Here is a 27,412-nt window from a genome sequence, read left to right on the forward strand (position 1 = left end):
CGCGCAAACGAGGCGGGGGCCTCGCGGGGCCGGAAGCGCGAAATGGGGACCGAGATGGCGGATTTCGATTCCCCTCAGAAACTGTCAGGGGTTCCTCCGCCCGAGGGGATGGGAGGAGGCCGCTGCTCGGAAATCTCTACCGAGCTCATTCGCTCTCTGACCGAGCTGCAGGAGCTAGAGGCTGTATACGAACGGCTCTGCGGCGAGGAGGTGGGAGGGGCCTGAATCAGGGGCAGTGGGCTTGGAGCCGTCAGTCTTGGGAATTCCGGGCTGTGGGAAGTTCTCTCCCTGCCTCTGCCGAGGGAAACAAAAAAGCACTTATTGAAGGAGTGTAGTTGAGTGTATTTGGGGGGACGTGACATCTCTGTTCACTTGATCTGGTGTCCCTAAACTTGTTTTCCCTGTTATCTCGGCGATCTGCTTCGCTCCCCTTGATTGCCCTGGCCCTTAATCTAAATTAAGTTTCTTGGCTAGAGCAGTTAGACTGACAGCGTACGTCAACTCGCTTGCTTATCAAAATAAGCAAGGCGTTCTTGCATTGAATTAGCAATTTAAAAATTACGAAACGCGTTCACCGTGTTCTCATTTAAGCAGGAAGTCATTGCAAATAAACTTTAAGCGTTTTAATACTTTTGTGGGGAATGATTTGGGGGTGTAATTTTAGCGTTTCGGTAAGTCCGCAGCTTTGTAGAAGCTTGAGGTTTTAAGACAGGCACAACTGTCTAATCGGACTAGTAACTTTCATCTCTTGGACCCGTGCATTGTGTCAGATAGAGGCATGGACTACATTTATTCTCTTGAGGATTCTTTGCAGCTTCCTTTATTTTCCGTGGCAACCTGATGCTGTCAATAATTTTTAAATATCATTTGGGTTCCTTGCCACTCAGAAGAAAGAGATCCAAGCTCTGATCTAAAAGTTTAGTAGCTGTTCTCTAAACTAAACTTTTAATTAAGGTTGAGTACAAAAGGCAGTTTCAGCAGGAGGGAGGGGGGATTATTGATATCTAAGAATATTTTCAAATATTAATTTGCACCAACTCAAGCAGTTTATGGTAACATTTTTCAGCAAGATGTGCTTTATAAAATTTAGTACTCTCTAACAATCCTAAGCGTGCATTCATTGAGTCAGTCAATTTTTAAGGTGAAATTAAGTCCATCTTACAGACAATAATATTAGTTCTGTACTTGTATTTGATGACTGTCAAGGGGAAGTTCCCCTCTGGATCCTACTGAACTATTTTAATAGAAACGTGTAGTTGATATTGATGGCTGTTAATGAACAATATTTCACATACTATGCTAAGCACTTTATGTTTGTTATCTTGTTTGGCTCTCACAACTGTCCTATGGGGTAGGTATTACATTTTACAGATGAAGAAACTCAAGCATTTAAGGTTAATGTCGGTTGCATAAATAACTTTGCGGAGAGAATTATGTATTTATCCCTTCAGGGTACTGACTGTACACTATGAAGAGACTTTTTGTAACTGTCACTTTGAAAGTTACATTTGTCTAGCCATTATATTTTAAATGCCTTCCTGCATTAGGTACTGTGCTAATTATACTGATTAAAAGTTTAGTTCTGTCTTTGTGTTATTCATCTGCTAGATGGAATAAAATACACAGAAGCTAACAGTCATCATGCAATGTGATAAATGCAAAAATAAAGTATTGTTGGTTAAAGTCCTAGGAGAACTCAGTGAAAGGAAAGACATTTGAAATGGGATTCACCCTTCAGCTAAGTGGTTGGGTTAGATAACTCTTAAGGTTCCTTCTGACCATTCTGATGACAAAATGTTTGTCTGTGTTTCAGAAAGTGGTAGAGAGAGAATTGGATGCTCTTTTGGAACAGCAAAACACCATTGAAAGTAAAATGGTCACTCTCCATCGAATGGGGTGAGTCTCCCAGCTCAGCAAGAGCTATTGTAATTCCGACAAGGACCACTGGATAAATTACTGTTTTTCTTAACTTTCTGTTATAAAATGCTACTTGACTTTGAAATGTAGAGGAGGATTATTTCAAGGTCAAGTGAACACTTAAGGGTATAGTCAAGTGGTTCACAAAGTGTCCTTGGAAGTATCAAACTCATTGGGAAACTTGTTGGAAATGCAAACTATGAGGCCCCACTCAAAACCCACTGAACCAGAAACTCTGGGGGTAAGAGCCCAGAAATCTGACAAGCTTTTAACAGGCAAACCAAGAGATCCTGATTATGGTTCAAATTTGAGAACCACAGTTTTTACAAACTTTGTGTATTTGCTAATCATAAAAGTTGCTCTTTGATCCCATCACCCACTTTGATTGTTGGTTAGTGCATTTTATATTTAGCAGTGGGGAGCATCTGTTCTCTGGTTCTTTAGCAGTACCTATATAGGGGTCTATTTAGTAGTTATAAAAAGTAATTTTTTATTTAGTATAGACCTCAGTTTTCAGTAAAATCCTCTTTAGGAAAAGTTGTGAGTAGAGTGAACTGAGCTAAAAGTTGTGGGGAAGTACAAAGACAGTACAAGACATAGTCTCCATTTACAAAAAAAATTTTCCATCTCATATTCCTACCTTCTGCCCCTATGGATGTGTGTGTGCTGACATGTGTCTCCAGTCCCAACCTGCAGTTAATTGAAGGAGATGCAAAGCAGCTAGCTGGAATGATCACCTTTACCTGCAACCTAGCTGAGAATGTATCCAGCAAAGTCCGTCAGCTTGACTTGGCCAAGGTAATCCCATTGAACTTCTGATGTTTTGGTAGAGGGCAGTAGAGAAGCCACCACATTAGAAATTAGAGCAGCACCATTCAGTAGAAATCTAATGCAAGATAGTGAAACCTGACAGAGATGGCAGAAGAAGAGAAAACTTCAGACCAGTACCTATTATGAATAAAGACATAAAAATCCTCAACAACACCAGCAAACCAAATCTAGCAACACATAAAAAGGTTTATACTATGGGGCTCCTGGGTGGCTCAGTCGGTTAAGCGTCTGCCTTCAGCTCAGGTCATGATCCCAGGGTCCTGGGATCGAGCCCTGCATCGGGCTCCCTACTCAGCAGGAAGCCTGCTTCTCCCTCTCCCATTCCCCCACTTCTGTTCCCTCTCTCACTGTCTCTGTCAAAAAATAAATTAAAAAAAAAAAAAAAGGATTATACGATGACCAAGTGGAATTTATCCCAGGAATGCAGGGTTGCTTTAACATCTGAAAATCAATCAATATATCCACCATATCAGTAGAATAAAGGACAAAAACCGCATGATCATCTCATAAACTCAGAAAAAACATAAACTCAAAAAACTTGTAATAAAAGGGAATTTCCTCAACCCGATAAAGGTCATCTACAAAAAAACCCACAGCTAACTTCATGCTTACCAGTAAAAGACTGGGTGCATTCCCCCTAAGATCAAGAATAAAACGATGTCAGCTCTTGCTTCTTTCCTTCAACATTGTACTGGAGTTTCTAGCCAGACATTTAGGCAAGAAAATGAAATAAAAATCATCCAAATTGGAAAAGCATATAAACCATACATTTAACTTTAGGTTTTTCTAGTAGCCATTTTTCTCAGTTTTATTTTCTCTTTCTTTCTCTTTCTTTTTTAAAGTAGGCTCTGCACCCAACATGGGTCTTGAACTCATGACCTGGAGATCAAGAGTTGCATGCTCTACCGACTGAGCCAGTCAGGTGCCTCACTAGTAGCCATTATTTTAAAAAGTAAAACAGAGAGGCACCTGGGTAGCTCAGTTGGTTAGTCATCTGCCTTCGGCTCAGGTCATGATCCCAGGGTCCTGGGCTCGAGCCCCACATCAGGCTCCCTGCTTAGCAGGGATACTGTTTCTCCTTCTCCCTCTGCTGCTTCCCCTGCTTGTGCTCTTTTGCTCTGTCAAATAAATAAATAAACAAAATCTTTAAAAAATAAAAAGTAAGGGGCGTCTGGTTGGCTCAATTGGTTAAGCGACTGCCTTCGGCTCAGGTCATGATCCTGGAGTCCCGGAATCGAGTCCCACATTGGGCTCCCTGCTCAGCAGGGAGTCTGCTTCTCCCTCTGACCCTCATGATCTCTCTCTCTATCTCATTCTCTCTCTCAAATAAATAAATAATATTTAAATAATTTTAAAATTTTAAAAAAGTAAATAATATTTACTTTTAAAAAAATAAAAAGTAAAACAGAAATAGGTGAAAATCATCTTAGAAATGTTTTATTTAACCCATTGTATCCAAGATATCATTTAAATATGTGATTACTTTAAAATGGTATTAATGAGATATTTTGCCTTCTTTATTTCTGTACTAAGTCTTTGAAATCCAGTGTGTGTTTTACACATCTTAATTTGGACTAGCCACATTTCAAATGCTCAGTGGCCACCAATTGTTAATGACTACTGTAGTGAATAGCACAAGATCTGGGCTCTTGAATAAGTCAGTCCCAGCCTCAGTTTTCCCCTGTGAAATAGCATAACTCTTCCCAGTCTATCTGTTGAGATTCTGCAAAAATAACTTACCACAAAATACTATAGCGATACAGCCACCAAGTCACATTATTAAGATTTCTTTAAAACATTCTTGCTTATTCTAGGGGCTCCTGACTGGCTCAGTGGGAAGACCATGTGACTCTTGATCTCAGGGTTGTGAATTCTAGCTCCACGTTGGATGTAGAGATTACTTAAATAAGTAAAACTTAAAAAAAAAAAAATCTTGCTTATTCTAAAAGAAAAATATTTTCCATGTTTCACTTATTTTATTACTTGGTTTATAATATCCTCTTTCCAAATGTAAAATACACTCTGATTCCATTATTAATTTAACAGCATCAGCCAAATACAAATATGGCTTGTCTCTGTTCCTGCTTCCATTAAAATGAGTGATCTGGTCACAAATAAAATTGTATGATACCTGTCAGTGCTATTAATCATCATCAATAACAGTTTTGTGAGTGGTAGTGGTTTTGGTTCAGGGCCTCTGGTTAACCAGATTCTGCCCCTGAATCTCCCTACCTTCTGAAGAGATATTCTGAAAGAATAGGACATTGTTTCTAAGCACCAAGTCTTTTCACAGAACCGCCTCTATCAAGCCATTCAGAGAGCTGATGATATCTTGGACCTGAAGTTCTGCATGGATGGAGTTCAGACTGCTTTGAGGAATGAAGATTATGAGCAGGCTGCGGCCCACATTCATCGCTACTTGTGCCTGGACAAGTCAGTCATTGAGCTCAGTCGACAGGGCAAAGAAGGTGACATCCATCCCAAACTGTTGATTTCTACGGTTGTTACAAGCATCTGTAATCTGATTTAATTGCCTATCATTTCTGGTTTAGTTACAAGCATCTGTTATCTGAGCAAGGCAAACTCAACCAAGAAAAGGGCATCTGTTAGGCAATTTCTTTGTCTGGTACTCAACCCTATATAGGTCATAGGCCACCCTAGGACAGGTGTTGTTATTCCCATTTTTATGGAGAAGGAAACTGAATCCACATCTACTGTCCTCTGGCCAGTGGGTTCTTTTCACTTGACCATATCACCTACTTACAAAATTAAATTCTTAGCCTGGCTTTCTAGGCCTTCTGTGATTTCAACCCACCCTGTCTGTCTCACCTTGTTTCATGCTATTCACTCATGCATCCATTCAATGTGCACATATAATAGAGTCCTCTATATACCAGAGTATATATTACTTGCAATACTCTACAAATTTTTTTTTCATCTTTTTATTTCTGTTCCTTTGTTCATTTCATTCCCTTTGCTTGGAATGTAAGTTCCTCCTATTCAGGTATCAAAACCCTGCCCATCTTTAAATGGGAAGACTTCTGGGAAGTCTTCTGGGAAGACTTCTCTAATTAGTTCAACTAGAAATATGACTTGTGAACACTTTTCTTATTACATTTATCATACATTTGTTATAGTTATTTGTGCCACAGATCTTATTTCTTTTGCTGATTAGAACTTCTGTGTATATTTCGAATGAATAATGGTGCACAAAGTGGCATAGACCTGACAGAGCACCATTCTTTACATTAATTCCCATTTTCCTCCCAATGTGCAGGCAGCATGATTGATGCCAACCTGAAATTGCTGCAGGAAGCTGAGAAGCGTCTCAAAGCCATTGTAACAGAGAAGTTTGCCATCGCTACTAAGGAAGGGGATCTACCCCAGGTGGAGCGCTTCTTCAAGATCTTCCCACTGCTGGGTCTGCATGAGGAGGGATTAAGCAAGTTCTCAGAATACCTTTGCAAGCAGGTATGGCCCCTGATTGCTTGGTAGGATAGTGGTATGATTCTCTGCCTGCAGATTGGGGCACTGTATGGATCCAGTTTCTGTGGATACTTTGTCACTTCTGGATTTAACTCCCCTTTCCTGCTCTCACTGTAGCCTAGCAGGACTGGACGTACACATTCATTCAGCACTTACCTAGGTATGGTCTAGACATCTACTGATGTACATTAATTTCTGACAGACCAAGTGAAAACATAGGAAAATTAAAACGCAAATTCTCAGGGTTCCTGGGTGGCTCAGTCGGTTAAGCGACTGCCTTCGGCTTGGGTCATGATCTCAGGGCCCTGGGATCGAACCCTGCTTCGGGCTCCCTGCTCAGCGGGAGGCCTGCTTCTCCCTCTCCTACTCTCCCTGCTTGTGTTCCCTCTCTTACTGTCTCTCTCTCTGTCAAATAAATAAATAAAATCTTTAAAAAAATAAAATGAAATGCAAATTCTCTGACAAGCTGAATCACCCTTTTTAGGCTGTCAGCCAGGAACTGGCTTCGTTTAAGAGCATTCAAAGTTGTTGGTTACTCTTTTTAAGACTTCATAACCAGGCTTGAGTCTCAAAATAAGCCACATTGAGATGAAGGAGGTGAGGTGAGATCACTTAAGGTTAAATCCTGAAAAAGAAACAGGTTTCAGTTGAAGTCTCAGCCCCTTCCCCTTGACCTTAGATGGAAAGAAGCAAATCTCAGCAGGCATGTATGCAGAGGGTTATTGTTTGTAACTATATGTCAGAGTGTATCGTGCCACTTCCCCTCCAAATTCTCTATAATAGAACACTGTTCTGCATTAAGAAAAATTAGATAGTTCCGTATGTGCTGACATGTTTCACTCTCTGATGTATGGTTAAGTTAAACAACTATACGCAACATTTCTGCTTCAAATGACAGAGGTGGCAATAAAAATATATGTTTGTATAAGCACAGGGTATTTTTCAAAGGGTTAACAACGGTTATCTCTGGAGAAGAGACTTAGGAGACTGAGAGACATAGGTAAGAGGAAGAATTGCTTTTCACTGAACACTCCTTTGTTCCTTTTGAATATTTAAGTGTGTATGTCTTAACCATTCTAAAAAATTTATTAAAAATAAAATATAAGGGTTTTTTTTTATCAGTACTTTGCCACCTGGGACCTAGAAATGGCTTCTACTTTAAATCCCTTAAAATTCCCTTCTGCGGTACCCAGATTCCTTGTCCTGCCCAATGAAGCACCATTAATGATAACTTTGAGTTATCCTTTGAGGTGGTTATTGGAAGTGGGGACTCTCTCCTTTGGCTAATGGCAATACATATCTTCAAAGAAAAGGAAAGCATTATTTATGTCTTTGCGTTGAAGAAGAGTTTTTACTGCGCTCAAGTTCTTTGTCTTGCCTGAGACCCAGACAACTCAGAGTCCCCAACGGAGGTTCCTCTGTGCTGTCTAAGCTTTCAAGCATCAAAGCAAACATGGGAAAAAGAAAGTCAGTGGGAGGTCTTTTTGGAAAACTGAGACTAGCCTTTGATCTGAGAACTGCTGTGGATTTTCTGCTTTTTTCAGGTGGCCAGTAAAGCAGAGGAGAATCTGCTGTTGGTGCTGGGGACAGACATGAGTGATCGGAGAGCGGCAGTCATCTTTGCAGATACACTCACTCTTCTTTTTGAAGGTAAGTCTCTTTTTCCACTCCAGAGAGACTGGAGACATTTCTACCTAACACCCATAGCCTAGCTTTTCTTCTTTCCCTGTTAGCCTGATGCCTTTAGTTTAATCCTGTAGCTTGCTGTGTATTGATTGATACATTGGAGAATAAACTTTCTAATTCAGTATCTAATTAGCAAAAATTAGAGTCTCTCAAGTGTTTTGCTCCTCCCTAGCCTTCAAGACCCAAATACTAAGAGTAAATTTAACCCTAAAGTAAATTACTGGGAAGAGAGTGATGCTGATTTCCAAAGATGCTCCTATTACACTATCAGCATAAACTAAATGCCTTCTGATTTACCAAGCACTGTACATATTAAACGACAAATTTTGCTTAGCGACTCTCAGCATTGGCAAGAACCATTTGTATTCATTTTGGGAGGTGAAATAGCCTTAAAGGGTTGAGTTAGACCCAGGTCAGTCCTGGATAGAAGAAAGTTTATTTTGGGCGCCTGGGTGGCTTAGATGGTTAAGCGTCTGCCTTCAGCTCAGGTCATGATCCCAGAGTCCTGGGATCGGGTCCCATATCAGACTCCCTGCTCCTTGGGAGCCTGCTTCTCCCTCTGTCTCTCTCTCTCTCTCTCTCTCTCTCTCTCTCTCTCTCTCTGTCTCTCATGAATAAATAAATAAAATCTTTAAAAAAAATTTAAAAAAAAAGAAAGTTTATTTTGTGAGAAGAATATTTGGAATCCAGCCCTCTCATTTTCTCCATTCTAGGTATTGCCCGCATTGTGGAGACCCACCAACCAATAGTGGAGACCTATTATGGGCCAGGGAGACTTTATACCCTGATAAAATACCTGCAGGTGGAATGTGACAGACAAGTGGAGAAGGTGGTGGACAAGTTCATCAAGCAGAGGGACTACCACCAGCAGGTGAGTAGGAGAAGCTGCAGGTGGGTTTGGAAACAGTGTGAGCCAGGGATACTGAATAAAATAAATTGGGGGTGGGGTAGGGAAGGGATGAAAAAAGAGGTAGATAGAAAAATAAATACCAAATGCAAACTGCCTGCATCTTGCCCGTCGCCAGCTTACTTTGGATTTGAGGTGTCCTGATGATATAGTACAAGACAGAGAAAGAAGGAGGAAGGGCTTCCTGAAAGAAACACAAAACAGAAACATTAGAGCACCTCTCTACCGCAGAGTTTGTAGTAGTGCCTTCTCGTGATATAAGGAGAATTTTACTTCTTGTCTCTGATTTCTCCTTAGTCTCTTAAGTGCTCACAGTAACACTTGCTTTTTTGTGAACTTTTTCTCCTTTCCTTTGAGCAGAGGAAGAGTAGGATTTAGAAATAGGAGTAGCCCATACAACTTTATTTCTAGAACTCTAGGAGACTAGATAGTAGTTCATCGGAACACCATTAACATCACTTTTAAGTGCAATAATAAAGGAGAGCATTAGCATCTAAATCAAAAGTAAATCTTTGGTTCATCATCCTGATAGCCTACTTTTGGCTTGCCTGTTAAGCAAACTAACTTAAACATTCTTTTATGTCAGAAGTTTGGAGGGACCAGCAAGAGGAAGATAGAAGGAGGGTGGGGAAGAGCAATCTCATTTCTTTGGTATATTGCAGTTCCGGCATGTCCAGAACAGCTTGATGAGAAATTCTACAACAGAAAAAATAGAACCAAGGTAATAATCCTGTTTTCTTTAGCCCATAGGAGCTTGAATTGGTAATCATGTACCATTCAGAGACTGCTCTATTATAAGGTGGTCTGTGTTTTAGAAATATTTTATCTATGACTCAAGCTTTTACTTTTTTCTAATAAAAATATGCTTGTTAGGGGTGTCTGGGTGGCTCAGTCGTTAAGTGTCTGCCTTCGGCTCAGGTCATGATCCCAGGGTCCTGGGATGGAGCCCCGCATCAGGCTCCCTGCCCGGCCGGAAGCCTGCTTCTCCCTCTCCTGCTCTCCCTGCTTGTATTCCCTCTCTCACTCTCTCTCTCTCTGTCAAGTAAATAAATAAAAATCTTAAAAATAAATAAATAATAAAAAATTTTAAAAATATGCTCATTAAAAGAAAATTCAAACATTATAAAAATGTATTCATTCAATCAGTAAATTTTGCTTAGTACACATTATGGGTCAAACGCTGGTCTTTGGTACTGGGGATGTGGCAGCAAGCAAAGTAAGCAAACCAGACATAATTCTCTCCTTGTGGCATCTGTAGTCTATAAAGTAGATAATAATAATAGCTAACAAATAATATAGTGTTTACTATATGGCATACATTGTTTTAAACACTTAACAAATATTCAGTCATTTATTCACGGGTTTCTCATTCTCTGTCCTATTGTCGTTTTGGCTAGATAATTCTTTGTTAGGGAGGACTGTGCTGTGGATTGTAAGATGTTTAGTAGTAGCATTCTTGGCCTCCACCCACTAGTTGCTGGTAGCATGTTGTCACCAGACACTGCCAAATGTCTAGGGAGTGGAGGGTGGGGTGTAAAATCACCTTCAGTTGAGGGTCACTGATTTAATCTATAAACATTTTTTGCAGAGGAGGAGACTGAAGCCTGAAGAGGTTAAGTGACTGGCCCAAGGTCATACAGCTAGAAGATCGCAGAGCCAGGAATAGAATCCAAGTAGTCAGACTCTATAGTTCATATTGTGAATCATTATGATATACTAAGTAGAAAGTGCAGGAGAGCATGTAATAAAGGGATGTAACCTAAGCTGATAAAGTTCAAGGAAAAATCTTTGAGGAAATGACCTTAGATCTGAGACCTTAAGAGTAACTAGAAATCAGGCTCCTGGGTGGCTCAGTCGGTTAAGTGCCTGCTTTCAGCTCAGGTCATGATTTCAGGGTCCTGGGATCGAGCCCCACATTGGGCTCTCCGCTCAGCAGGGAGTCGGCTTCTCCCTCTGTCTCTGACTCTCTCTGCTTGTGCTCACTTGCTCTCTCTCTCTGTCAAATAAATAAACAAAATCTTAAAAAAAGGGGGGGCACCTGGGTGGCTCAGTCGTTAAGCATCTGCCTTCAGCTTAGGTCATGATCTCAGGGTCCTGGGATCAAGCCCCGCATTGGGCTCCCTGCTCGGCAGGAGGCCTGCTTCTCCCTCTCGCACTCCCCCTGCTTGTGTTCCTTCTCTCACTGTGTCTCTGTCAAATAAATAAATAAATAAAATCTTAAAAACAAAAAAAAAGAGTAACTAGAAATAAGAGGTGAAGAGTTTTCCAAGTAGAGCAGGGAAAACATGTGCAAAGTCACTGTGTATTTGAAAAACTGAAAGAAGCGCAGTATAGTTGAAGTACAGAGTTGGGGAGAGCCTGGTATAAGGTGAATCCAGAGAGGTCATTAGAGTCAGGCCACTCAGGTCCTATATCCTAAGCGCTATGGAAATTATATGATTACAGTATGACCAGATCTGTTTTGAAAAGATCTGGAGTTCAGTGTGGAAAATGAACTAATTTGTGTGTATACTGTGAGGGAGGGGTTCAACTTCATTCTTTTTTTTTTTTTTAATTTTTTTTTTAAGGATTTTATTTATTCATTTGAATAAAGAGAGAAGAGAAAGCATGAGCAGGGAGAGAGGCAGAGGGAGAGGGAGAAGCAGGCTCCTTGCTGAGCCAGGAGCCCGATGTGGGGCTTGATCCCAGGACTCTGGGATCATGACCTGAGCCAAAGGCAGACGCTTAACCATCTGAGCCACCCAGGCGCCCCCAACTTCATTCTTTTTAATGTAGATATCAGTCATCATCCCAGCCCAATTTGTTGAAAAGACTATTCTTATTGAATTGTCTGAGCACTCTTGTTGGAGATCAATTGACCATAAATGTGAAGATTTCTGGACTCTATATGCCTGTCCTTATGCCAGTACCACACTGTCTTCATTGCTGTAGCCTTATAGTAAGTTTTCAAATTGGGAAGTATGAGTCCTTCAACTTTGTTATTTTTTTCAAGATTGTTTTGGCTCTTCATCTGGGTAGATGAATGGGTGTGGGACACAGTTTAATGGGGTATCCTAAAATCCCACCACAGCTAAATAAGAGGTTGGAGAGGTGTGGTTCCTTTCATGTGAAGCATAGACAATTTTTATTTGTCTACAACTGAGGGAGGGAGTGAAAGGCTTTCTTTATACTATGTATAGTATAGTACTCCCTACAACAATACAACTCCCAGTCTCTTATTTAGCTCTGACGGTATTTTAGCGGGTGAATGGTTCAGGTGAAACAGGTAAGTGGAATATGTGGTTGACAGCTGTCTCTGAGTATCCAGCAGAGCCAGGATGACCATCTGGCAGAGCTGACCCTTCTGGGCCCGGTGGGAGAGGGAGTTTGAGACTCTGTTTACCCTGTAGCCCTTATATTTGGCAATCCAGTGGCCTCCTGCTTATTCCTTCTGCTCCATGTATCTCAGGGAACTGGACCCTATCCTGACTGAGGTCACCCTCATGAATGCCCGCAGTGAGCTGTACTTACGCTTCCTCAGGAAGAGGATCAGCTCTGATTTCGAGGTGGGGGATTCCATGGCCTCAGAAGAAGTAAAGCAAGGTAAAAGGCATGGCCCGTACTTTCTGGGAGGGCTAGGACAGAGTTGGCACTGTTTTCTAATGGTTAAGCCATAGATCTCGTAACAAGGAAATAACTAGGGCTTCTTAGCCTCTGTGGTCTGTGGGCAAACTGACTCCCAAAAGGAAAGATAGACTTACTGAATATTAGAATTGGACTGGGTCTTTGAGGCCATTTAGTCATTTTACAAGTGAGGAAAGCTAATGCCCAGAATGGTTAAATTATTTTCCTCTGATCTTTTCTCCACACCGTGCTTTCTCACCAGCTCTGATTTAGGGATTAGCATTTAATTTAAATAGGTGATATAGAGCACCTGGCTGGCTCAGTCTGCAGAGCATGTGACTCTTGATGTTGGGATTGTGAGTTTGAGCCCCACATTGGGTGTAGAGATTACTTAAAAATAAAATCCTTAAAAATAATAATGATAAATAAATAAAATAGGTGATTTGCACACATGATGTATAGGTAGATAGAGCAAAAAGATATACTTAATTCCATAAGGGAACTTTTGGGAGTGATAGGAATTTCTAAAACTGGATTGTGGCTATTGTTACAAAACTCTATAAAGTTACTTTAAAAAAAATATTGAAATGTACACATACAAGGTGTGAATTTTATGGTATAGAACACTTAAGGGGCGCCTGGGTGGCTCAGTTGATTAAGCGTCTGCCTTCGGCTCAGGTCATGATCCCAGGGTCCTGGGATCGAGCTGTGCACACTCACTCTCGTTCTCTCTCTCAAATAAATAAAATCTTTTAAAAAAAATAACACTTCAGTACTAAGCTATAATATTGACAAAAGAGTATATAGTTTAAAGAGTATTTAAAAAGAGTACATAGTATAAAGAAAGCCTTTCACTCCCTCCCTCAGTCTCCCAGTTCCCCCAGTCACAAGTTTTGAAGGGATAAATACATTGGAAAAAAATGTGTACCACAGTCCAGTTTCATTTACAAATTGATTCTCTGGATTTTTTAAGAAGACCATTTAATTCCTGCTGGTTAATTATATGCAGGATTCTCTGAACTAGAGACTTGAAATTAACACAGCATCTGCGGCATTCTACATGACTTGTGTCAATAATACATGATAAGGGAATTATTTATATGACCTAGTATGGTATTGCTTTGATTTGGTGTTTAAGGGAGGATGTATGCTTTTTTGGAGTTTGATGTGCATTACTATTCATAATGACTGTCACTGTTCAGAGCTGTGTGTCCAGTACAGTAGCCACCAGCCCCATGGGACTGTCTAAATTTACATTTAACTAAAATTAAGAATTCTGTTTCTCAGTTAACATTAGCCACATTTCAAGTGCTCAGTAGTGGCTACCGTATTAGACAACACAGATACAGAACATTTTAATCATCACAGAAAATTCTGTGGGACAACACTGGTTTAGAGAATGAAATATAGTGTACCCAATATATTTCAGTCTTTGCCCTGAAAACTTAAGTATTTTAAGGCTTACTAATTAATTCTAATGGGAAAGAAGTAAAAAGTTCTTTGTACAGAAACATTTACCATGGGGCGCCTGGTTGGCTCAGTCAGTGAGTGTGCAACTCTCGATCTCAGGATTGTGAGTTCGAGCCCCATGTTGAGTACAAAGATTACCTAAAGATAAAATCTTTAAAAAAATTACCATAATCTCCAATTACTGTGGTTTCTAGTTATCTCTAATAAGGACAAAACATTTAGAAATAACCCAGGTGTCTAAAGATAAGAGTTTAAAAAACTGTTGACTATCTACCTAATAAAATATCACACAGCCATTAAAAATAAGTAAGCTTAAAAAAAAAAAAGATAAGCTCGCTTCAGCAGCACATATACTAAAAAAAAAAAAGATAAAAGAAGCTGTGTGTACAAACGTTGAAAATATTTATGATAGGGGTGCCTGGGTGGCTCAGTCATTAAGTGTCTGCCTTCAGCTCAGGTCATGATCCCAGGGTCCTGGGATCGAGCTCTGCATCAGGCTCCCTGCTCAGCAGGAAGCCTGCTTCTCCCTCTCCCACTCCCCTTGCTGTGTTCCCTCTCTTGCTGTGACTCTCTCTGTCAAATAAATAAATAAAATATTTTAAAAATATATTTATGATATAATCTGTTTTTTAGTTTTGTATTTGAGTATAGTTGACATACAGTGTTTTTTTTTTTTCCAAAGGTTTTATTTATTTATTTGGCAGAGAGATACAGAGAGAGAACAAGTAGGCAGAGAGGCAGGCAGAGGGAGAGGGAGAAGCAGGCTCCCCGCCGAGCAGGGAGCCCGATGTGGGGCTCGATCCCAGGACCCTGGGATTATGACCTGAGCCGAAGGCAGCCGCTTAACTGACTGAGCCACCCAGGTGCCCCTACAGTGTTTTTTTTTTTAAGATTTTATTCATTTATTCATGAGAGACGGAGAGAGAGAGAGAGGCAGAGGGAAAAGCAGGCTCCCAAGGAGCAGGGAGCCCGATGCGGGACTCGATCCCAGGACCCTGGGATCATGACCTGAGCCGAAGGCAGACGCCTAACCATCTGAGCCACCCAGGCGCCCAGTTGACATACAGTGTTACATTAGTTTCAGGCATATATGATATAAACTTTTTTTAAAGATTTATTTGCTTTAAAAAGAGAGGGAGGGGGAGAGAGCACATGTGCACACAAGCGCACGAGCAGGAGGGGCAGAGGGTGAGGGAGAGAGAATCCTCAAGCCGACTCTCTCCGCTAAGCACAGAGCCCTATATAGGGCTCGATCTCACGACCCTGAGATGACCTGAGCCAAAATCAAGAGTCAGAGGTTCGGGCCCCTGGGTGGCTCAGTTGGTTAAGCAACTGCCTTTGGCTCAGGTCATGATCCTGGAGTCCCGGGATCGAGTCCCACATCGGGCTCCCTGCTCGGCGGGGAGTCTGCTTCTCCCTCTGACCCTCTTCCCTCTCATGCTATCTCTCATTCTCTCTCTCAAATAAATAAATAATCTTAAAAAAAAAAAAAAAAGTCAGAGGTTCAACCTACTGAGCTATCCAGGTGCCCCAAGGCATATATATAATTTTTTAAAGCAGAATACAAAATTTTGTCCTGTGATTATAATCATGTAAATTATGTACAGATTGGGAACAAAGACTAGAAAGGAACCTGGGTAAATGAAAACAGTTGAACTTTTTCCCTTGGGGAAGAAAAATGAGTATCCCTTTGTTGGCTGTCCCCTAGAGCACCAGAAGTGCCTGGACAAGCTCCTCAATAACTGCCTGTTAAGCTGCACCATGCAAGAGCTAATTGGCTTCTATATCACCATGGAGGAGTACTTCATGAGGGAGACTGTCAACAAGGTAGGACAGAGGACACACCCCTTGGAAATGGGGCTTCCTGTGCAAGAAGCCAGGCTGAAGGAAATGGCCGAGGCATGTCACATTTCTTGGCCTGCTTTGAGAATACCCTTGCATGCAACTGAGTGGTACCCCTTTGTATGATTAGAAGGCATTTTTAGAGTTGTCATGCTCTTCAAAGACCCAGCTAGGATGTCTTTCCCAAGAATCACAAAAGAACACCTCAGCAACTCGGGGAACCTACTTGTGCCCTGCCTCCCTGGAAGTGTGTGGGTGAGGAACCTCAGGGAAGAAGGGCCTCTCCAGATGTCTTATGTCCCAGGTAACAGATGACCCCAGGGCAAAGGCCCTAAATACTTAATGTCCTAATAGTCATCAGTAGGGGAATGAGCTGTTTTGGCAAGGAGAATCCACACCAAGCTGTGACCAGAGTAAGCCGTGTTGGGAGAAACAAGGACAAGCTCAAAAGGGAGCAGAACCAGAGCCTATTCCAGAACCATCTACAACAGTGGCATGCAGAACTGGAGCCCTCACTGGCTGCTTTGCCTTTTGGTTAGGCTGTGGCTCTGGACACCTACGAGAAAGGCCAGTTGACGTCCAGCATGGTGGATGATGTCTTCTACATTGTTAAGAAGTGCATTGGGCGGGCTCTGTCTAGCTCCAGCATTGACTGTCTCTGTGCCATGATCAACCTTGCTACCACAGAGCTGGAGTCTGACTTCAGGTAGGGTTGACTCCCTTTCTACTTTCTAAGAAGCAAAAAGGTCCTAGTTGTGATTGATTCCTGAGGCCCATGTTGCTTCCTTTTTTTCCATATGATTCTAGTTCAGTACTATATAGGATATAAGCTCCTGTCCATGGTACAACATCCTTGGGTCCAGGCAGCTGTACAGCAGCCAGGTATCTTATGCTCCCTGGACTGGATTGGAGGGGTTACTGGCCCTCAGGCCTAGGAAAGAGAACAGACAGCTCAGTTGAAGGCAGTAGTTGTAATATAGTGATCATAGTTAGCATTGCTACAGACCAGGCACTATACTAATTTCCTGCTCTCATTCAGTCCTGATAACAACCCTATGATGTAGGAACCCTTAGCTCTCTTACAGATGAGGAAACTAGGGCTCAGGGAGATCATACACCTCATCAGTGGTGGAATGTGGAATAGAGCCCAGAACTGACTCACAAAACCTGTTCTCTCACCACTTACATGGTACTGCCTTTCACTAACCTGTATGCCTCCTCTTCAGTTTGTTGGAGTTCACTGGCGATAACTGAAATCCTCATAGGGAATAAAGAACGGACCAATCTCCTCTATATGTTCTTGTCATATCAGTGCCCTTGAAAGGGTGTTGGTGTCTCTCATACCCTGGATGCTCAAGTTCTCCTACAGTGGTCTCAAGGATTGGTTATTCCCCCAAAAGAGCAGCTCAGGCTGCTGGGTCAGGGTTGTGGGGCCTCTGGTCCTGCTGTCCTGGAAGCAAGATTGAGTGCTGTCAATCTCCATATGCCATTCTGCTTCCCCCTCCCAGGGATGTTCTGTGTAACAAGCTGCGGATGGGATTCCCGGCCACCACCTTACAGGACATCCAGCGTGGGGTGACGAGTGCCGTGAACATCATGCACAGCAGCCTCCAGCAAGGCAAATTTGACACAAAAGGCATTGAGAGCACTGACGAGGCCAAGCTGTCCTTCCTGGTACGTAGCCACATAGGTTGGGAGCTGGTCTGTTTATTTCAAGAGGTTAAATTATGACCTCTAAGCCACAGTATAATTAGTTTTCAACTAGAAACTTTTCATCCAGTGTCTCTACAGAAGGAAAACTCCTTTAAGGAAAGCTCCTCCTAGAAGGTTCTGAAACCACTTCTTATCTAGGGACCGATTTCTGAGCAACCCAACCCAGGACATCACTGTTCCCTGCCTGGAAGGCTGGGCACCTCAGCTCTCCCAAGTGCTTATTCCCAAGAGCACTATGAAGCTGTTCAGGGAGCTCCACTGAGTATCAAGCTTGGCTTGCATCTGCCACAGAACCGACCGTAATATCTGTGCCAAGGCTCCAGACCACTTCTCTGAGGGCAGTCCCACAACATGGGGGTTACCGATCATTTAGGCCTAGCGGGGCTGTTTTCCTAGCACACTTCTTAGGCTTTCAACTTCCTCAGAAAAAAGACCTTTTTAAAGCACTTAGCCAGAAGACGGATGAGATGAAGCAGTGTCTTACCGGTTGTATGACAGGTGGGAAGGAAGAAGCATGGAAGGATGAAAGGGTTTATACAAGGTTAACAGCCAGTTTGTGATGAGCCAAAAGAATACAGATGAGTCCTGAGCCTGTGATCTGCCCTTTCTGGCATGTGCTGTGTTGGCATGAGTGGTAACAGTGCTGTCAGAGGTCATTCTGCTCCACCCCCACAGTGGCCAGGTTCCGAGTCTTCTTGGCTCCTGCGGTTCAGAGCCTGAAGGAAACATCCTATAGCAGAACTCTCCATCTGTAGCCTACGAATGGGGGTCTCTGAAAACCCTGGGGTTAGATGCCAAATCTGTACCTTTTTTTTTTTTTCTGGAAGCAGAGTCCTTGGCTTTTATCAGCTTCTTAAAGGTATCTGTGACCCCCAAAAGAGTTAAGAGCTGTTGTTTTCAGAGACAGAAGCATAAGTATACTAATATCTACCCACCTGTGCAAGTTAACCCACAGTTAATATTTTGCTAAATATTATCAGGCAGATTCAGTATGGAGGCTCTTTAGGCAGCCCCACTCTCCTCCTGTCACTGAAAATATTTTCCCTGAGCATGGGTTTTAGTGATTTGGGACGTCCTGGTTGTTTCCAAGAAAGAGGATCAGCTCCAAGAAGCTTCTGAAATCCAACACCTTTGGAGAACTTTGCCAAAATGTCTGGCAGCCTGTTTCATATGATCATGAACTGACTTAAATTTTTCATTTTGTTTGCATTCTTTTGTTTCATTTTGTATAGCACTTACTTTTATTCTTTCATTTCTCCACTCAGAAACGACCTCCTAGCTACTGACCACCTCAAAGCTCTGCCTCTTTGCTTGGTGGTTTGTTGACAGCCTCCGGAGTCTCACCCATCCTGCCACTCTAGTGCTAGTCTCCTCCCCTTGGCCCCCCAAGTCCCCATTACAGTGGCTGCCACACAGACAGCTTCATTGTTTGAGGGCTCAGAAGATAAGGCCAACAAGAAAGGTGATGCTAAATGCTTGGTGACAGGTTTCTAGTTTTCCTGACGCCAAGTACTCAAAATGTCATCACTCCCACCACAGCACTTATTTCTTATGTCACCTTGATTCATTTGGCTGTCAGGATGAATTCCCCATGGTGCTGACCTATCAGTCGCCATGAGCCGGGGATAAGCCCGGTGAATCCATGCTTACAAGGACTGTCAGTAAAAGGAAACTTTGAAATCAATACCTTCTGAACTCAAATCCATTTTCCCCTTATGATAGATTTTTCTTATGGCCTTAAATGCCTTGGAAACATTTAAGTTGTGGCCTTCATCCTTGAGCTGTCATGACAGTGCACTTATTTCTCTGCAAGCTGGTGATGTTAGCAGCTTTGTGTGTGGCATGCTAATGAAAGGCTTTAAGTCTTACCCATCCCCCATGAAAGTGGCCTTAGCAGCACTGTCAGCAGCATGATCTTTCAATATTGGCTGTAGGACAGTGATGAGGGAAGCACTCTTGGGGACACAAGGGGGTCATCCTAATCTCAATCCCTGGGGTTTTAGGATTCTTCTTTTACCCCAAAATCCTGAAGCTTCTAACGCCTCTCTTGAAAATTGGCTCCTCCCTGCCTCACCCCTGCCTTCATGGTCATGCCACCAGCACACCAGTTCAGAGACAGTATGATCCTCTCAAACTCTCTAATTCCACTTCCTCACAGCCTCTAGATTAGCATTCCTAAACCACAGCTGTGCTCATGCAGCATTCACCAGGGAGGTAGTAATCCTTGGTGCCACCCCGTTGTCTACAGGAGAGCATGGCTCCCAAGTTCTAGTCTGACTTCACTTACCTCTGCAGTTTTACCTCTTGCCATTTCCTGCACATATCCGTGCACTGACTCTGCTGATCCCCAACTACCTTTTGGGGTTTCCTGCTACTTTGCAAGTGTTTATGCTATCCCTTCTGCAGAACACATTCATTTACTCATTCATTCTTGACGCTTCTATGTATCAGGCACTGTTCTAGGCTCTGAAACTGCACTGCCCGATGTAGTAGCTAGTAGGCAGAGGTGGCTAAATTTAAACCAAAAATCCAGTTCCTGAGTTGTACTTGCCACATTTCAAATGTTCATTAGCCTCATGTACAGACAGCTAGGGCTACTGTACTAAACAAGATTTAGAATATTTCTATCATCAAGAAAGTTCTGTTGGGCAGTGTTCTACTAGAGACATAGTTCTAAAGAAAACAGAATAGATCCCTGCCTTCATGGCGCTCTCATTCTAGCAGGAAAGGCAAACAAGAAGCAAACAAAATGATACTGGGTAATCCTAAATACCATTAAGAAAATATCAAAGGGACTGACAGTGCACTAGAGAAAGGCTGATTAGGGTAGAGAAATGTACTCACCCTCAACTGTTAGAATTACACTAGCCTTCTTGAGCTGAATTAAGTTCATCTCAGTTACCACCTCTGCCATGGAGCTTTCCTTGAATGCCTTAGACCGAAATGTTTCTTTCTTCTAAAGAGCCATAGCAGTTTGTGCCTTAATCATTACTTTTGTTACATGCTGCTTTTTATGACTGGTATTTCGGCACTGAGCTTCTAAGGCGATAGAGTTATGAAAGAAGGAGTTCATGGCTGAGACGACATTAGGGAGACCTGATTTCTCTTCCTGGCTCTAGCTGTGTGGCCTGTCACTAACTTTCCATCCTCTCACCCTGCTTTATTCTGCATTGTGTTTATCATGACCTGGTATTTCTTATCTGACTTGCCTTCTGGAATGTGAACTCTATGAGAGGGTAGATGTTTTTTTTAAGATTTTATTTATTTATTTGAGAGAGCATTTATTTATTTGAGAGAGAGAGCATGAGCAGGGGGAGGGGCTTAGGGAGAAGCAGATTCCCCACTGAGCAAAGAGCCAGACATGGGGCTCAATCCCAGGACCCTGGGATCATGACCTGAGCCAAAGGCAGACGCTTAAACGACTGAGCCAGCCAGGCGCCCCAGGAAGCATTTCTTAAATAAATGTCAGCCTTTGCCTCACTGACCTGGGCTTAGAGCCCAGGACTTCTCCCAGACCTGTGTGCCTAAACATGGAACAAAAAGACCTGAAACCTTGGATCACTACCCCTGAGGTCAGATGGCTTTGCTGCCTTAGTGTCAGGCACAGGAGAAAGGGCAAGCCTGGTTCACCATTCTGCCCAATCTGAGACCTGAGCGCCCTTCCAGATGACATTGCTGTGCATGTTCCTTAGCCCCCCTCTGAGCCTCAGGAGTAACAGCTGTCAGCCAGTCAGCCAGCCTGCACTGGAGTGGGTACAGACACCGGTGAGCAGGAAGTCACATTCTTCTGTCCTCATCTCCCCCAGGTGACCCTGAACAACGTGGAAGTGTGCAGTGAGAACATCTCCACGCTGAAGAAGACACTGGAGGTATGGAGAAAATTGCCTGTCAGTTTTCAGCAGCTGCAGCCTCTCTGGGCCTGCCCATGGAGGAGTCCTGTGCACTGGTTCTGATGGGGACTGTGCATTCCCTGGCATTGAGCTAGTCTTCCTTCAGAGCACTTGAGGGGATTCACTTGGCGGTCAACCGACAAGTTGGAAGATGATATTCAAATTAGTGCTTCCAGCACATAAAGCACATATTTGGCCTATGACCTCTGGCAAGTCCCTTAACTCCCTGAGCCTCAGCACTCTCATCTATAAAACAGATTTCCTTCCTGCCCTCATTTGGGTTTATTGGGGGGGCCTAATTAAAAAGGGGTTGAAGGCACTTTAAAAAATGATAAAGTCACCTAAAAATGTTAGGAAATTAAGATCGGGGCGCCTGGGTGGCTCAGTCATTAAGTGTCTGCCTTCAGCTCAGGTCATGATCCCAGGGTCCTGAGATCGAGAGCTCAGCGGGAAGCCTGCTTCTCCCTCTCCCACTCTCCCTGCTTGTGTTCCCTCTTTCATTGTGTCTCTCTCTGTCAAATAAATAAAATCTTAAAAAAAAAAAAAAGGAAATTAAGATGAAATAGGGTTTACCAACCCCTGTACAAATCTGTTGCTGTTACCATTATTTTAAAGGAAGACTGCATAGTGTGGTAGGAATTGCTTGGCCTTGAAGTCGGATGCCCCTGAGTTCCTATCTCCGCTTGACCACTGACTAGTTGTGTGGCATGGGGCAAGTACTCTAACCTCCCAGAGCCTCAGTGTCCTCATGTATAAATAGGTAAAATGATCTCTGCCTCGCAGAGTTATGAAAATTGAATGTGATAATATAAAATACCTGGTATGTGAGAGGCATGCAGGGGTAGTTAATAATTGTACTAATAGTTACACGTAACAGCACAAAGCAATCATTTTGCTGAATATTAGAAAATGCAGGGCCCAACTCTCCCCCAATCCGAAAGTCTGCCTCTGAGAGAGGAGGAAAGCCAGGGCCCTGCTACCCCAGCGGACACTTCCTCCAAGGAGGATATGTTACTACAGAGGCACAGGGCTCCAGCGCACAGGCTGATGTTAAGTGCCGGCTTTAGGGCTGGGCAGACTGAGGGGGCCAGGAGCCAGCACAGGGGGGCCAAGTCCTTGTAAGTGATGCAATTCCTGAAGGAGGCTCAGAGCAGCCAGATGAGAGATTCAGATTAGGAATTTACCCCAAAAAGGCCTTAAAATGGAATAAAATAAGAGTGATATTTACAAAGTACCAAAAGCATAGTATCTGTCACACTGTATGTGTTCAACAAGATGGCTTCATCATTGTTGAGTCACGGCACCTTAGACTGTATTCCTGACTTTGTCCTTAACATTAGAATATTGAATTTGAAAGGAGTATTTTGGGAAATGTTAGAAATTCAGAACTGAGCCAGGAGAATTAGCCAAGTTAAAGAAAAGGAGAGCAAAGAGCTGAAAAAACCATTCCCATAAATCCCACCCACCTTAGATTGGCATTTCACGTGTATTCTTTCTGAACCCCACCAGCAAACCTGTGAGATAGGTCAGGTGGTGTGATGAGGTTAAAAGGCTAGGTAAAGATGGTGCGTATTGGAGCTGCTGTGGAACTGAGGGCTTCTGCCTGTCTCTTCCACACTACTGCTTCTGCGGGAGCCAAAACAGCAGACTTCTAAGGAGCTCCCGGCAAACCAAAACATGGTGAGTTTCAAGCAGCTGCCCTTGTGATGTCCTCTATACCTAGGCTATAGTGTGGGGGTTAGGAACAGGCACTCTGGAGCCAGAATCCCAGCTTGAATCCCAGCTCTACAGCTTAACTGCTGGATGGCGTTAGGCAAATTATTAACTCCTCTGTGCCTCGGTTTCCTCACCTATAGAGAGGAATAGTAACATTACCTACTTCATAAGATAGGTACTTTATTTTTTTTTTTTTTAAGATTTTATTTATTTGACAGAGACATAGCGAGAGAGGGAACACAAGCAGGGGGATTGGGAGAGGGAGAAGCAGGCTTCCTGCCAAGCAGGGAGCCCAGTGCGGGGCTCGATCCCAGGACCCTGGGATCATGACCTGAGCCAAAGGCAGACGCTTAACTACTGAGCCACCCAGGCACCCCAAGATAGGTACTTTAAGTAAAAATGCTTTAAACAGGCTGACCTATAGTAAGCACTTAAAACTTAGCTGTGATCATGATGATCTCCCTTGGGCAGCCAAACCAAATTATTTTATTTTTTTTATAAAGATTTATTTATCGGGGTGCCTTGGTGTCAAGAGTCAGACGCTCAACTGACTGAGCCACCCAGGCGCCCCAGGACCAAATTATTTAAAAAGGAGAAACTATAACAATAAAAGCTAGTGTCTCCTTAGTGTCTACTACTTGCCAGGAACTGCACTAGGCACTTTGTGCATCATCTCCTCCGACTCTCCCAACTACCATGGGGACAGGAATTTGTGTTCTCATTTTATAAACAGGGAAATTGAAGCTCAGAAACTTTAAATCACTTGACCAAGGTCACTCAACCAATATGTAGCTAAGCCAGGATTTGAAGCTAGGAATGTCTGACTCTAAAGGTATGAAAAAACTTCTGGTTTTTATGTTTCTTATTCACACCCCACTGATACCAATACTGTCATCTTACAAAGGGGGACAAGGGAGCCAAGTGGCTAGCCACTGGGATAGTATCCAAGTTTTCTGAAACCTATCAAGGACTCTTGCCTAGGATGGACTATAGCTGTTCCCAGAGAAAGCTGGAGTTGGAGAAATGGCTGGTTGCACGTGGGTATCCTCCCCACCCTCCCTGCACCCACACAGCCCAGCCATGCTTGGAAGCCTGATAACTGGGTACTCTCCCCTAGAGTGACTGCACCAAGTTGTTCAGCCAGGGCATTGGAGGGGAGCAGGCCCAGGCCAAGTTTGACAGCTGCCTTTCTGACTTAGCTGCCGTGTCCAGCAAATTCCGAGACCTCTTGCAGGTAAGCCCCAGGATCAGTTGCTGACTGAATCCTGTGCCTGTGTGTTGCTCTGAGAATATTGTTACTGGTTTATTACAGGATCGGTGTATATAAGGAAACAAGGAGAAATGAGGGGGTAGCATGCAAGACACTGAACTCGAGTCCCTTTAAGATTAAAGGTTTTTCAGCAGTTATCATGCTGACAAGCCAGCATTTTGGTCCTCTTGAGTCTCCACTTGGCCCCCAGTGCCAGGAGCCCAGAAAGGTGCTCAGATGGAATGGAACCACATGGTTACTCAGACCTGCTTGGCCTTAGCCAAAGGTGCTGCCTACTATCAGGCACTCAGAAATCTCTTTTTTTGAGTCTGCCAAACCAACCCCATAGCCTGGACCTGAATTGGCACAGATCTGGAAAGGAACAGGTTGTTTCTGACCCCTTCGATTAGCATTTTCTGGTAGACTTTGGACAGGCCCACAGGAAAGCCTGAGAACTGGAAGAATGCCCTGGCAGTCACGGGATGGGTGGAGCAGAAGGAAGGGCAAGGTACACCCGTCTTTGTCTCATGTGTTTCTGCCTTGTCCCGCAGGAAGGGCTTACAGAGCTAAACAGCACAGCCATCAAGCCGCAGGTGCAGCCTTGGATCAACACCTTCTTATCTGTCTCCCACAACATCGAGGAGGTCAGCCTGACCATAGGCAGCCATCAGGCCCAGGATTACTCCTCATTCTCCCAACCCCCCCGCTGGAGGGCAGTGGAGCTGTCTGCACAGACCAGCCCTTCCCTGCTTCTCTGGAGGGAAGTTCCATGGAAGTATAATATACTTCTATGGATGTGAATTTCAGTCCCTCCCCGTGGAAGACTAGGTTCTTCCCAGGCAACAGGTTGTTCCTGCAGACAGAAGGGCTCTGAAAGACACCTGTAGGGGGTTGGCCCTGACCTGACACATCCTCTTTTATTGAGACTCTTTGCCCCACCTATCAGACTTAGGAGCTTTTTTTCTAGCCTAATGATGTCATTCCTGCAGAACATGAGATGCAAAAGGAAATAAAAGGCCAGGAGCTTTACCATATTGTGTGGGCCGCTGCTGCAGCCCAGGGCCATTTCCTGATTGGAAGTGTGGTATAAAAGCACCAGCGGCATACGCCAGCTTGGACATCCAAGCTGCTTTTAAGCTAGATGAGTCAGAAGCTAGAGAGGAAAGGCCTCTTCCTCTGTTGTTTTAGAGGGGTGAAAGTGGGGTAGGGTGAATGGTACTTTCTGGAGACACCCCCAGTGACCCAGCTTGTTTCCTGACAATAGGAAGAGTTCAACGACTATGAGGCCAATGACCCTTGGGTACAACAGTTCATCCTTAACCTGGAGCAACAAATGGCGGAGTTCAAGGTGAGCAGGAACTTAGAGACCAGGTTATGGAATTACCCACCTCTGCCCAAATCAGCAGCCTTTGGCTTCTCATCACACCCTACTGGGAACCCCCAAAACTCTTCCAGGCCTGTAGACATACTCCCCCAACAACCTCCTATAACTGTGCCTACCCCCCGAAGACTCCTGTTGGAGGCAGAGGGGCTTAGGTAGGACTCTCACTAATGTCTAGCCTCTGTGTGCAGGCCAGCCTGTCCCCGGTCATCTATGACAGCCTGACCGGCCTCATGACCAGCCTTGTTGCTGTCGAGTTGGAGAGAGTGGTGCTGAAATCCACCTTTAACCGGGTAAGGTCCAGGGAGTACAGGTCCCCAGCTCTGTTGTTTTTCCTCCGAGGAAGACAAGTCCTAGCCCTCCTAGGACTTGCCTCCCCTCCGTCTGCTGCCCACAGGCCCTGCATATCTAGCCCCAGTCCTGCCCTGGCATCTGAGGCCTTGGAGCTGACTGAGGCACCACATGAGGGCCAGGCCTTGAACACTGACTGAGCCTGTGCCCCCTTGCAGCTGGGCGGTCTGCAGTTCGATAAGGAGCTGAGGTCACTCATCGCCTACCTTACCACAGTGACCACCTGGACCATCCGAGACAAGTTTGCCCGGCTCTCCCAGATGGCCACGATCCTCAATCTGGAGCGGGTATGTGTGGCTCCCTTGACCTGGCAAGGGAAAGGTAACTGGGAAGAGAGGCAGAAACAACATTTGGATCCCTGCCTCTCCCTCAAAGCCAAGTGTTCACCAGCAGCCCAGCCCTACAGAGCACCTTCTTTCTGGGCACCACCCCTGCTCTGCCTCTGGTGGAGCCCAAGGCCTTCTGTCAGGGTAGCCTCTCGTTGCTGACTTGTCATATGTTCTTCCCCACAGGTCACGGAGATCCTAGATTACTGGGGCGCCAACTCTGGCCCACTGACATGGCGCCTCACCCCTGCCGAAGTACGCCAGGTGCTGGCTCTGCGCATGGACTTCCGCAGTGAGGACATCAAGAGACTGCGCCTGTAGCTGCCAGGGGGCGCCCACCTGGTCCATCATTCTTCAGGCCCCTTCCCTAAGTGGCCACAGCCAAGTGGCTGAGCAAGGCTGGCTTGGGGAGCTCTGACAGAGCAGACTGTTCCACTGCAGACAGCAGGAAATAAGGCTCAACTCACTCTGCTGTCTGCACTCAGGCCTGTCTGGGTGGTGCTTTGCAGGTAGCGTCTCCCCACCAAGAGAGGTGAGTCCCCGTGGGCGCCTAATTACGTGGGAAAGCCAAGGCAGGCCAGCTTTCTGCACGGGTGGCCATTCTCTCCTCAGACACTACAGCAAACCGCCTGCCTCCCTGCCAGCCCTAAAGGACTTGGGTATATCTGGGGCCCTGGGCAATTAGGTTTACTCTGAGGAGAGGCTGTGATGTTTATGATCACCCTGAATAAAGACACTCCTTGGAGAGATGCCAGTATGCTGTTTCCAGGGCGGGCTGGATGCTATAGGGCAAGACAGGTCCACCAGTTGCACTGAAGTGTGAAGGCAAAAGCCTAAAGCCTCAGCCTCCTCCCATACCCAGAGGGGTGCACAGCCACTGTCAGGACCCACATGAAAGCATGCACCTCAACCTCATCTAATCCTGGATCCTCATCCCCCCCTTGGGCCCTTAGCACCAGAAGCTCGATCATCCCAGGGGGAGTTTCCCACAGTGCCAAGGCAAGTGGGAATTTCCCCTGGCAAGAACAAAAAAGAACTTTATGA

General features: G+C 44.2%; 1 protein-coding gene across 1 annotated transcript; it reads left to right on the forward strand.

The window, feature by feature from the left end:
• The first annotated feature begins 34 nt into the window (after positions 1-34).
• Positions 35-27,115, forward strand: COG4 (component of oligomeric golgi complex 4). Its single transcript, XM_028092525.2, has 19 exons — positions 35-210; positions 1,814-1,896; positions 2,601-2,715; positions 5,042-5,216; positions 6,026-6,219; positions 7,779-7,884; positions 8,634-8,791; positions 9,490-9,548; positions 12,276-12,409; positions 15,609-15,727; positions 16,282-16,448; positions 17,251-17,416; positions 21,262-21,324; positions 24,179-24,295; positions 24,862-24,954; positions 25,575-25,658; positions 25,883-25,984; positions 26,201-26,329; positions 26,555-27,115. The coding sequence occupies exons 1-19, from the start codon at positions 43-45 to the stop codon at positions 26,687-26,689; spliced, it is 2,367 nt and encodes a 788-aa protein (XP_027948326.1). The 5' UTR covers positions 35-42; the 3' UTR covers positions 26,690-27,115.
• Positions 27,116-27,412: the final 297 nt, after the last annotated feature.

This window comes from Eumetopias jubatus, unplaced genomic scaffold (genome assembly GCF_037043125.1).
Source record: "Eumetopias jubatus isolate StellerSeaLion01/CBP00866 unplaced genomic scaffold, mEumJub1_p1.0 scaffold_10, whole genome shotgun sequence".
In the NCBI taxonomy this organism is placed as follows: domain Eukaryota; kingdom Metazoa; phylum Chordata; class Mammalia; order Carnivora; family Otariidae; genus Eumetopias; species Eumetopias jubatus.